The following is a 13,388-nucleotide window of genomic DNA, read 5'->3' on the forward strand; positions in this document are numbered from 1 at the left end:
TGTGTCCTACAAACAAAACTGCCATTTATCTAGTGTGTGTATGTGTACAGTCATTTTAAATTCAGTTACTCATAAGAACCATAACAAAATGGTTTATTTACTGCTGCTCGTTATCCCCATGAATTGACCCATGTATCGTTATGTTGATCTGTTGCCTTTGACAGATACCTTGCCTGTGAGTTTTGAAGTTGTGTCGTGTATGTTGTGTATGGACTGGGTAAGATGCATATGAACTGCCATCTTGGGATAAATAAAGTTGTCTGAATCTGATTCATCAGAGTTTCTCATTCAGTATCTAAAACATGTCCTCTAAGATTAGCTTTTGTTTACAGGGTAGACAAAGATTTCATTTGTACGATAAATAATAGCTTTAATTTCATCTTTTTATTACCATTATTTAACCAGGAGGAGAGATCTGGTCATAATGGCAGCATATAGTCCTATTAGGATGTGTGTCTTAATCAAGGGTTTCGTAGGAGCACAAGCTGGACATCAACTTTACTGATAAGTGGTGGAAAGAGGCTGTGGAGAGAACCCATGCAAGCTCTTTTTCTGCTCGACTTACAGTTCCAGGTCACAGGGTTCATTCACTTCTCTAAAGCCTGGCTGTCAGAAATAAATCATGATGTAGAGGACATGCTTCTGTTACAAGCTTCTTTATTCAACTTAATGTTTTATTTGTGCTCGATCCTTTACAATTTTTGGCAAGACTATTTTGAGATCATGTCTAAAACATTTAATCCTTGTGCATCACTAGGGACATTTTTTACTTGTTATTCTTCGATCATTTTGGCTGTTTTTTTGCATGGCATACATTTTGGCAAGGGTGTGTTTTGTTCTCTCAAATTCAACCTCAGCACCATTCTATTATATCAGGCTTTCAATCAAAGGGCAAATACATGCTATTTTCCTGGTTTACACTCGGCTTATTGCTGCTGTATTATAGAGCACTGCAGTGTTTGATGCAATGAATCAAAATCAATGTTGTTGCTAATCATTAACATATACACACAAAAAATGAAAACTCCACCTGGCATTTATTTATGTTAACAAACTGGCATATAAAGAGTTAGAATTCTGAAAATTAGTAAACATTTGGTAGTGATGGTCAGGACTGATGTTGGTGGAGAATAATAGAGTGTAATAAATAATAAAATGGAGAATAATAATATAGTATTTTATAGCAATTTTAGAAAGGGGACATTTTGTCCTCTGAGGTAAGAAGAGGGAGTTTTTCTAAAAAAATTTATTTGACACTGCACAAAACACCAAGCATCAAAATCAATTTTGTTGCTAATCATTGACATTTCCCAGACTGTGAAAAAAAAACCTAGCATTTAGTATACAGAGAATAATTACATTTTTTAGTTGTTGTTTTTATAACAGTAGCATTATGTCAACAAATGGGTTAAAGGGTTAGAATTCTGAAAATGAATGAACATTTGGTAGTGATGGTCAGAACTGAAGTTACCTAAAATATTTAACTTGTGTAAGTGGCTTAAGCAGCCTTAGGAGGGGGACATGAGAGCAACTTTTTTAAAGGGATGCACAAGAGTTGAGCAGTTGCTCTGAGACCCCGGTGCGTCGCATACAGACACCGAAAGGGTTCCTTGTGCATCGTTGGTATCAGGCAGTGTTGTAGTCAACCACCTAAACCGAGATCAAGTCATCACCAAGACCAGAGTGTATCGAGACCGAGACTAAGACTTTGAGCGGTTGAGACCGAGTCAAGACCAAGACCAGGACCCGTGTGAGTCCCACACTGCATGACACAATAAAATGTGGAAAATGCTAACCATAGGCACTCCTTAAATTGATCTGAAAGATCCACCTTCCCATTACAAAACACCCACAGAAAACCAATTAAGATTCTTCTTCATTCAAGATTTGGCTGACATCCCCCAGACAGCTAGCCTAGAAATCAAGACACACTCTAGCGGCAGCAAATGTAATTTGCAGCCAGGGTCAGTCTAGCAACTCTCCGTTGGCTTGCAAGCTGGAAAAACCAAATTCTGGTCAGGCCAATCACATCGTGTATAGAGTCAATGGGCGGGCTTAACATAAGGACGGCAGAGTTGTGGAGGTTCCGCTTAAATTCCCTGCACTTGAAAACAAAGAAGATAGCTGCTGCTGCTGGCGAACAGCGGTCTTTCGAATCGGCTTTAGCCGCGACTCTGGAAGACTTGGAGTTAAGCACTGAAGTCATTCTTAAAAAAGGAAGACGTGTTCGGAGTTTTGCCGACCGGATACGGCAAAAGTTTAATCTATCATCTGTGAGTACAGAGGGAATTTGAAAGACATCCGTTTATCCCGCCCCTCGGATTGAGCCCTGCCAATGGTGAGTTCCCAGACCCAACATCTTGATGTGGGTCTGGCTTGTCAGGCTACCAGACAGCCAGAGCTGCTTCAACCTATCTCCCGCAGTCACTTTCTTGAGAGTGCGTGTTTAGGGGGCGGGGAGAGGGGGGGTTAACAGTAACAAAGTTATTGGTTGCATTTGAAGCAGGACGTTTTACATCCAATCACAGTAATGATGTTAACACATAAATCAGACACATGCAATTTAGTGATATTCCTGCAGTTGTGGTCTTAAAATAAAATCCAGAGTCCTCTTTATCTGAGAACGAGACAAGGCCGAGTAAAAATGCGGTGGATTCCGAGACCATCAAAAAGTGAGATGGCAAAGTGAGAGCAAGACCAATCTCGAGTACTACTGCTGACCAAGCTGCTGTATTTGACGAGATGGGAGTGAGAACGGGTTGCTAATTTGGAGTCCCCAAAGACCGGAAATGCATGCATTCAATTCCATATATTTAAAAAATGTACATCTAAATTTGCCGTATACAACTGGAGAAGATCAGATGTGAGCACTGAGATATCCTTTGGGAAATGAAAACCTTATATAACCTACTTCAGCTCACTAAACTTCTTACCACCAGACGGATCAACGGAAGTACATTTCCAAGATAACTGCCTGACATGAGCCACGCGCCGGATGTCCCTCACCCTCCGCTGTCTGTGTGTTGCCGTTCTCAAACTTCATTCGCTTCGGGAAACAACAACAAACGAGCCAGCAAGCTTCACCCTGAAAATGGCAAGTTCTGAATCAAATTTGGATTGCGCAACAAGGCAGGCCTGCTTTGTTCTTTTGGGGAATGATTGTAAAGATTTACAAAGAATATGTTTGATGCATTTACTATCTAACTGGGACGTGTTTGGGACTGATTGGCCGGATTGCTGTGGACGAAGTACACACAGCGATACACTGGTAAGAGCAAATTACGTTTAACCATGTGTCCAGCTAATTTAAATAGCTCACGTTACTGTATTGTGTGAACATTGTATGTGGCGTTTTCTTTTGCAGGATGTTCTACCAAAACAAGTTTCTTCCTGAGACCAATTTGGAGAGCCACCATCGCTGCATCCAGAGCTCAGCGCCGTCCAAGACGATTGTGATTGGTTTAAAGAAAGACTACCACCAGACTAAACCCACTGTCCCTCTTTCTTATCAAATGATTTCCCCTCTTTTTGTTCTGTCTTTGTTTCTGTATTGCTGTGTTTTATCATTACTCTACTGACAGGGAGAGTTTGTGTAGTGTACTGTTAACATAGTTCCAGTTCCTATGAGGGGAATATTGAAAAATAAATAGAACAGGGGAAATATTAGAATTATGCTTTTACTTCTATAAGTACTATCTATACTTCTAATACTTTGATCTGTATTTTTAGCATTATGGTGATGTGATCGGATTTCAGTGATGTCCGGTAATCCTGTATTCCTTAATAAATGTATTAAAACAAAAATATAAGCTCCATGTGTACAGTTGTTTGCGTGTGTGCAGGCTGACTCTTGTCCATGTCGGATGACTTTTAGGGGGCCAGCGGGGCCACAGAGTGACTGACCTCTCCACAGATGTTATTACACATAGATGAGGCTGCCCATCTGATCAATAACCCCTCACTGCGTAATCACACCAATGTGTGTGTGTGTGTGTGTGTGTGTGTGTGTGTTTGCCTGCCCTCTCTCTGTCTCCCTCCATCTCTCGTTCCAAACTTTGTTTTTGCTACTGTATTGTATTTAACCATATTGATTTCTCCCTGAACCACCTCCTCAAGGTTTTCTGCTGCAGGACTCTGATCTGTTGCTGTAAACTTGTTGTGCTCTTTGTTCTAAAATGCGGATAGAACGATGAAAAACAAGCTAGAGTATCTCATCTCTGTGGCCTGAGCAGTCGATAATCAGAAGAATATTAAGAGCAGTTTAGCTGCTGGTAAAAGTTTCTTGTAAAAGTTGTGAGGTGTAGTTACTCTTAATAATGCATCAGTGACAGTTTATTGGGCGGTAAATATTATTTTACCGTAGCGGAAGTCATTTTCTCCGAAAGAGCACTGTAAAACTTTAATTGCCTCTGTTTAGCATTAAGTTAAGCCTCTGTGGGATTTAACTGCTGTAATTTGTGTTGAGTTACAGTGTGTAGCTGACAGTCCGAAACAAAGTGTGTTAAAGAGTTAGCAGTTCATTTTTTGTAGACATGTGGGGCTAGAAGAAATAAAAACCAAGAGTTCAGGAATAAAAGGTTAAAGAAGAGTTTTCATTGACAAAAAAAATCTCAACTCAAGGGTTTTCGACTGTTCTTCACATGGTCTTCATCAGCAGATTGAGTTAGCTCATTTTAGCATAGATGTTCAAACATTCATCTCATCTCATCCATGGTGGTTTAAAAGTTAATATAAAATGCTCAGAAAAACAGACACCTCCGGAACAAGGTGAGGTGAGTTTAATTGTACAGCCCCTTTCAACTATGAAGCAATTCGAAGTGCTATACATAAAACAAAAGTAAAGGCATTAAGATGAAGTAAAACAAGATAGAAAGATACATATAAGCAAGTAGACCTTGAGTTGAAATTGTTCAGTTTGTGAGATTGTAGAGTTTAAATCATGAAATACAATACATGCAGTTTTCCATCAAATGTCTAATAGATTTTTAATTTTTGTTACATGTCATTTAGCATAATGAAAATGTTTTTTCATGGTTAGCCATTCCTCTTCTTCTCTCTGGGAAATGGAGATAAAACAATGAAAATGAACAATGTTAGAATAAATGAATAAACAGTGGATTCAGGAATTCACACTTTGACTAAACATATTTAATTTAAAATAGCCTAGATTAACTTTTTTGGCATTTTATTCTACAAACAATAAATGACAAAGCATAAACACATTTTTAGAATTATTCTTTGGCAAATTTTTGGCAAAAAAATTCAAAGAAATAAATTTTTTACTTTACAGGTATTCAGATAATTTGTTACTGCACTTCAAATTGAGCTCAAGTATTTACTTTGATGATTCTTTATTATGTCTACACCTTAATTTATATTATAATAAATTAGTAAAATGTGTTTTAGCTTTGTCATTATGAGTTTTTACGTGTAGAATTAGTTGCCAACATTGCCAAAACAAAAGTGCAAAAGGTGAAGACTTTCTGAAGTCACATATCGACAATATAACTACATAAAAATGAACAGATCAATACAATTTTTTTGCTTTTTACAGTAAATCAGTTTCTGTCATCTCAACAAAAACTCAGTAAAACTTGTTGAACTGGCCCTTTTTCTAAACTGACTAATGCTTTATCAAGCTTTTGGCTCAAAGGGTCACAGGGTCAGAAAAACATTTTGTTCGTCCTGTCCATTTACGGTCAACCCCCCCTCCCCCCCCTTCTCTATTAACGGCCTGCGGAGGAAGTCAGAGACCTGCAGTCTGCTGCCTCCCAGGGAGTACACAGGAGATGTTCATCTGTTTATCATTAAATGCTCAATCTGTCAAAATGACCTGATCAAATAACTATTACACATTTTGGCAGCTTTGTGTGTGTGTGTGTGTGTGTGTGTGTGTGTGTGTGTGTGTGTGTACTTGTCCTTCAGTTTTGTGCAATTGGAGGATTTTTGCCAGGGCAACTAGCAGCTTGTTGTGAACCCACTGTTCCATTTGTTGGACACGTGTGTGTGTGTGTGTGTGTGTGTGTGTGTGTGTGTGTGTGTGTGTGTGTGTTTTATCTGTTGTGTAAGTTAAGTTACTTTTAGTAATATTTACTTTTACTTTGATACTTTAAGTATTCACCTTTTGCTGATCATTCTTCTGTAATTTTAAGGATTTTAAATCCAGGACTTGTATTTTTAGATTTTTGTATTACTACTTCTACTTGAATAAAGGATCTGAGTACTTCTTCCACCACTGCAGTATACAGGGAGGACATCCTGTCACACTGAATGTTTTATACTTGTGAATTGATGAGCATTGAAAAGAAACCTGAGAGCTACTATAGGCCAGGGCCTGTGGCCCAGTGGTTCAGATGCCATATAGCCAAACTACAAGGTCCCCCAGTTCAAATCCGACAAATGGACCTTTGTTTATGTTCCCCTCTCTTCTGTCTATATCTTCACTATCACTGTCCAATAAAGGTAAAATGGTAACAAAACAAATAAAGGTCCTAGTCCATTTTATGTGGATTAAGAAATATCAGTATGTAGGCTAATTATACTGTACAGTCTTCAGTCAGAGAATAATAAAGATCTTGTTTCCTTCAGTATTACTTTGTCTTTCTTTAGCTGTCATCATCAAGCATAGATACTGACAATGTCTATAAAAAGGCCCACAGGAGTGTTTCAAAGATTTCTAAAGTATCACATTTACATTACCCTCACAAATAATATCTCCAAGACAGAGTGAGGAGTGTCACTGCAATGTCCAAACCTAATATCCTTGAAACAAAACATCACAGCAGGACTAGATGCATGGACATGAGCAAGGTCCGTACATTTCATTTCTGCTTCTAATTTCATTTCCACTGTTTAAATTACTTAATTTGTTTGGTGTAACTAACAGAAAATCTCTTTTATTATTGATTTTTAAAAGCATCAATAAATAAATCATCAGATTAAATGATGAGATGTCTCTCCTCTAGATAGGACCATCTTATTCCACTCCATTGTGGAAATGTTGAGGGTTTGCAGACGCACAAAACACAGTAAATTCTTAATTGCAAGTCCTGCATTCAATATTTTACTTAAGAAAATGTACAAAAGCATGGGATCAAGATGTACTTAAAGTAACAAAGGTAAAAGTACTCATTTTGCAGACTGGCCCATTTTTAGAATAATATATAATAATATATGTATATTATTTTATTGGATTATAGTTATTGACAGATTAAAGTATCACTTTAATGTTGCAGCTGGTAAGGTTGGGGCTAATTTTAACTACTTTATATACTGCTGTATAAAATATACTAATATTTCATGTTTTATTTGTTTATAATATTTTGTATTAATCTAAATTTATAAAAAAATAGATGGAAGTACAATATTTTCCTCTGAATTGTAGTGGAGTAGAAGTATCAAGTAGCAGAGAATGGAAAGACTCAAGTAAAGTACAAGTACCTTAAAATTGTACTTAAGTACGCGAGTAAATGCACTTTGTTACTTTTCACCACTGCATAGTGCAGTTTTCTATCTTTTTTTTAAACAGTTTTTAGCATTTTTAGTTATGATCTTCCCTTTGAGGAAGGCTTTATATGCATCTAACAGTATAACGAGTATAACTCCATCCGGTCAATTCAATTTTATTTATAGTATCAAATCATAACAAGAGTTATCTTAAGACCCTTCACAGATAGAGTAGGTCTAGACCACACTCTATAATATACAAGGACCCAACAAGGGGAGAGAGAGAGAGAGTGGATGAATGTTTGCTTGAGTTCGTGGAGCAGACTGCTCTTCAGAGTCGTGTAATTACGGCTTCATGACAATTTAGTAATGGCAGACCGCCGATAATAAATGTATATAGCGGAATGCAACATTTTTTTATACGCCACCGTGGCTGGTAGGTTGAGCAAATTCACCTAATTTGCTAATTTCCATCCCTATTCATATGTAAGGTTGGATACAATTAGCAGGCTTTCCAAATGTTTAACCACAGTAGGAAGTAGTTTGACACACCAGCCGACTCTATAAGCATCATATTGATATCTAATTATTTGGGATGTTGAGTTGAAGACATATCCTCCCAATTAAATACAGTTTTCTTATTGAAAATATTACCTTTGTTTTGTTATCTTTTGTCTTTTACTTTTGTTTGACAAACATGCTCAGCATTTGTCAGATAAAACCAACTAAAATCTACAGTCGCATTTCATCAAACGTTAAATTGAATTGCATTATATATATTCGGTACATATTTATGTTCTGTTTTTATTTGTCATATAAGTTTTATTATTTTATTATGCACTTGCAGAGCTTTTTATTTTTGTAATCTTTATTGTAACATGTGTTTCCATGTTTATGCTGTTCACACTGCTAACATCATTGCTTCTTCTCCTGTGATCCTTTTTTTGGTTTTGTCTAGCCTTAAATGGTTGTCAGAGTTTCATGTCCTCTTCATTGGGTATTTTGAATTTAAAGTAACTTGTTTTTTGTGTTAATTCGTTAGTAAACTACATTAATAGTTTATTATTAATAATGATCAGAAGATATCTGGCATATATGTAAAAGTACATCGGTAAAAACAATTTCTCCCTCTTTGGATAATATCACACAGTGTACACATGCTGTGTGTTGACTCACATGCAAGGTCTTTAACAGTAATAACCTTGATTTGTTTGTCCCCTCAGCCTCTCCAACAACTGACACAGATTCAATATTGCCATGTTGTTTGGCTTTTTCACAAGTGTTGAACTCAAAACCTTTGATGGACAGATAGAGCACACAAAAACACCGCCAAGTGTTATAACACAGGCAGGAGTATCTCTGGTTTCTCAATCACACTCTTTGCTTTGGAGAGCTGCCAAGTGTCATTTACCTGAAATGTGTGTGGAGGTGAACTCAAAACAAGTGTCATGTGTTGGTTTTGTGGGTACAAGGATGTGAAGAAGGGGAATTTGGAAGATCAGAGAGATGAACTGGAGATGCACTTAGAAAAAGTTTTCTATTATGTGCCCAGGTGGAGAAACTAAACACTCTACTAACAGATTGGCCAAGGCCATACCCTATCTCGCAACGTTAACGAAAGTGAAAAAGTAATTTGTGTATCTTCCCCGTGATTTGGATCTGCTCCAAAATGTAATGGGTTTTTCCTTGTCCTATACACCCTACCACCAAGTTTAATGAACTCAAACAGTCAAAGAAACTGAACTGAAAACATAACCTCCTTGGTGGAGATAGACATTTATCGAGTGGCCATTGAGTGTACGTCTGTACGTGTCCTTTTTACACTCAGACCTAAAGAAGTATGTGACTATCACTGTTTTTCTCGACCACTTCAATCCAGTGAAAAGATCTTAGAGAAGAAGAAAAAGAAACATAGAAATCTCTCATGTGAAAAACATTTAGCAGAAAATAGTATGATCATGTAGGCTGCAGTGTTGTAGTACTCGAGATCGGTCTTGGTCTCAAGACCGATCTTAAGACCCATTTTTGAAGGTCTCAGTCTCGTCCCGGAATCGACCATATTTTTACTCGGTCTTGTCTCAGATGAAGAAGACTCTGGATTTTAAGACCACAACTGCAGGGATTTCGCTAAATTGCCTGTGCATTGTCTGATTCATGCCTATGTGTTAAAACTTGCAAATGCAACAAATAACTTGACTCATATCTATTTTGACATTTGTTACCGTAAACCCCCCTTTACACACACTCCCAAGAAAGTGAATGAGGGAGACAGGAGAAGAACCTCTGGCTGTCTAACACAAATCTGGTTTTGGTCTTGTCTTGGTCTTGACTTGGTCTCAAACCCTAAAATTCTCGGTCTTGTTTCGTTCTCAATACACTCTGGTCTTGGTGATGACTTGGTCTCAGTTTAGCTGGTCTCAACTATAGACTGTATAATATTAAGGGACAGAGCATGTGTGACGTCATCCATTGGTTTGTGGAGATCTGCTATGAGCCGTTGAGTTTGCCGTTACGGGCGCACCTAGTATATGCTATACTGACATTGTCTGGTGTGGGTTTGTTTTTGTTTTTGTTTGTTGTTCTGGGAATGCGGGAGCTTGTTTTTGGCTAATACAGCTATTGAAGCAGCTTCCTTCTATCCCCAGTCCGTTTACCTACAGTAAGATGTCTGTCATGTGGGATGAAACACATCTGGAGGAATCCCTTGCAGTATACACATGGGAGAAGCACATGCCCACACAGTGCCTCCAACTCCCTGTCAATATTGATTCATGTCATGTCATTTCTAGTGTATGCCTTACAGCAAAGTAATAAGTGTCTAAAGCTATAATGTTTTGGATTCCAAACATCTGGCACCTCTCAGTGGTAGAATAAAAAAAACACACACTGTGGCAGACATAGTGACTGCATTTACATGGACACTAGTCTCCTGTGTTGATGAATAAAATCATATGAAGAAACTTCTTATAGTATAGCAGTATAGCATTGTTTAAAAAGCAGTTTTGATGGTGATCATAAATAATGTTTACCAGGGACTCAACAGATGTTAGTGTTGACACAAAATCTCAATTTGCTGCACACTACTCAGTAAACTATTGTATAGGGAGTAGTGAATAATTGAACAAGGAGGTACTCTATACGTGATGAGTGAAAGACTGTGTTTGACTGTCTTTGACCCTGTTAGTTTTGTTGCACCTGTTTGTGTAGGAGAAGCTACACCTTTATCATTCATATTGGTTTAGTGCCCAATATGCACACATGCACATGATGTGAGTGTTGTGTGTTAAAGCTAAACATACAGCGGTGTAACACCTTTGAGGGTGGATTTATTTCTTGCATGTTTTTGTTTGAAAACAGTTAAATGTGATCGATCATTTGTGAAATAAAATCACAGTACTTGAAACTAGTATTTTTTCCCCTCTACAGTATTGGTAACAGTACTACAATAAACAATCAGTGAATGTTGGTCCAGTAAACTTAATGTGAAACATGTATAACCAACATTTAGTTAACATTCATGTTTCTGAGATAAAGCTTACAGGTAATGGTTTCAGTAAAGTATTATCGATGCAAAAGCTTAAAGCACTGATACAGATGAACATAATAGGAACATCACAGTAGCTGATCAGGAGTATTTCAGGTCTACAGGTGTTTTTCCAACTGTAAAACCGTCACCTTGGCCAGCGTTACAATCCATAGAGGAGCCTGTGTTTCGGTGTGTGAGAGGACGTGGCTGAACCCCAGTTTCTTGTACAGGGCCACAGCAGCGGTCTGCGTAGAGCTGGTCTCCAGCACCACCCTGGAGAAGCCTCGTTCCTTACAGAAGTCAATCACAATCTGAGCCATCCTGAAGCCCAGGCCTACCCGTCTGCACAATGGTGAGATGATCATCCTGAACAGTTCCCCGTGTCTTTCTTCCCCACTTTGTTTGGCCACTACAGCCACCATCCCCATGATCTGGGCCCTCCCATCAACCTCAGCCTCTGCCACCCAGAAACAGTCATCTGGTCTGCTCAGATAGTTCCCAGGGATGTCCTGCATTTCTGTCCGGAGTTTCTCCCTGACGTAGCTGGTATATAGATCATAACAGCAGTAGTAGACAAGGCCCACCCAGGCTCCTGGTAACACCACAGCCCCTAACACGGAGCCGAGCAGGTAGCCAGTGACACACAGAGCCAGGGTGATGGCGAGGTAGAGAGGGCTAGTCATGGCGTTGTGAAAACATGGACGGATGTGCTCCCGGATGCCGATGCTGAACAGGGCGAGCACTGTGTCCTTGTCTGAGGGATGGTACCGGCGGATCACCAGCTGCATGACCAGAAGGAACTAGAGGGAAATCAAATAAAGGATTCACATGTTACATCTTACAATAAGTTATTGGAGTGTGTTCATTCATTTTGGGGGCCAGATGTTGCTGCACACACATTTGCATATGTGTCACTCACTGAAGTCTGTGTTTATAGTATTGGTTTATCTGAGGAAGACACGGTATGTGTAAAATGTGTAAATAGCATACAGTATGTTTAAAATTACCTGAACTCAGACTCAAAAACTCACAAAAATTGAATGAGTAAGATGTGAACATGGAAACAGCTTGACATAAGTGCATTAATGTAGTTTATTTGTATGACAGAAAAATGTATTACCTATTTAAGTCAAATATCAAGTAAAAATACCAAACATTCACTAGTTCCAGCTTATCAAATGTAAGGATTTACTCATTTTCGCTTCCTTGTTTCCAACAGAGTATTTTCGGATTAGAAACAGAACAAGATTTCTGAAGATATCAGTTTGGGCTCTGGGAAATTAGAATGGACATGTCTGGCTATTTTCTGGCTTTTTTTTTTTAGACTAAACAAGTAATCTGTTTGTCAAAACATTAGCACTAGATTAACAGATCAACGAAATAATCGTTCACATTTGTTTGTCACAGCTGTTTTGCTTCTATGCTGTGTCTGAGAAAAGCCAAAACCCTCATCATTCACTGATTTTCTATCACATGTTAGAGTTGAATCATCTTTCAAATATCAACTTCATGACAGCCGTTTTCTGATTCTACTTGCAGTTTTCAACATGTAATAAACCCGCTGCCAGTTTAAGACAGACAACCATCCTACAGTTTTCTATTAGTTCTTACAGTGTTATAAACAGTCTCCTGCGCTTGCCTGAACTGTAAGCCGACTGATAACAGGGCCACAGCTGTAAAGACACCACATGATAACCAGATAAAGAGCTCACATGATTCATCACAAATACTTTGCTCAGACTCTGTCGGAAACCCCGTTACTTTAAGTTTATACCGTTGAGCTCACGTTACAAAATGGCCTACTCAACGTTAGCTAACTTAGCTTTAGTAGCCTACAAGCCTGCAATTAATTATCTTGTGTTCTAGAAACAACTTTGTATCGTTGTACTAACCATAGACTGTAAGCTATAAAATAACTAGTGCAGTGTCCGGTCAAAACGTGGCTGTTGCTTGGCCTCCGGTATTGCTGCTTGCAGTTTGAACCGCTCATCCAAATAACATCACACTCGACACAGCGCTTTCTGCAATATAACAAATCCGCTATCTCTTTCTTTATCCGTTCTTCAATGAAAGTTTCTAGCGTACGGAGCTCCCGAATGCGAATTTGAGTTTTCTAGGATGGCGAAGGCATGTCCCGCCCATAGTCTGCCTTACTCTGCCTCTGATTGGCTTACCCTGATATTCTTACCTCAACCCTAACTAATCTCACTCCAGGCTACCAGGGCGACACATTCCTTCGCAATTACCGATTAATCATTCATTCATTCAGTCAGTCATTTTTTAAGCAGAATATGAGAAAGCTTCACAATGGAGTCAAAAGGAACAGGCATCTAAAATAGCCCAATAAACTGGAGTGAGCGGTAATCTACCACCATACCATAACTACCATATACTATGTTAAGGTTAAACAGATTGG

At 38.5% G+C, this 13,388-nt stretch overlaps 1 protein-coding gene across 1 annotated transcript; it reads right to left on the minus strand.

Moving 5' to 3' along the window:
- Nucleotides 1-11,088: 11,088 nt before the first annotated feature.
- nat8l2 (N-acetyltransferase 8-like 2) lies at nucleotides 11,089-12,962 on the minus strand. The gene is made up of 2 exons (XM_078247497.1): nucleotides 12,861-12,962; nucleotides 11,089-11,772 (listed from the first exon to the last, which is right to left on the minus strand). The coding sequence occupies exons 1-2, from the start codon at nucleotides 12,960-12,962 to the stop codon at nucleotides 11,089-11,091; spliced, it is 786 nt and encodes a 261-aa protein (XP_078103623.1).
- Between the last annotated feature and the right edge of the window lie 426 nt (nucleotides 12,963-13,388).

The sequence above is a fragment of the Sander vitreus genome, chromosome 4 (genome assembly GCF_031162955.1).
Source record: "Sander vitreus isolate 19-12246 chromosome 4, sanVit1, whole genome shotgun sequence".
In the NCBI taxonomy this organism is placed as follows: Eukaryota; Metazoa; Chordata; class Actinopteri; order Perciformes; family Percidae; genus Sander; species Sander vitreus.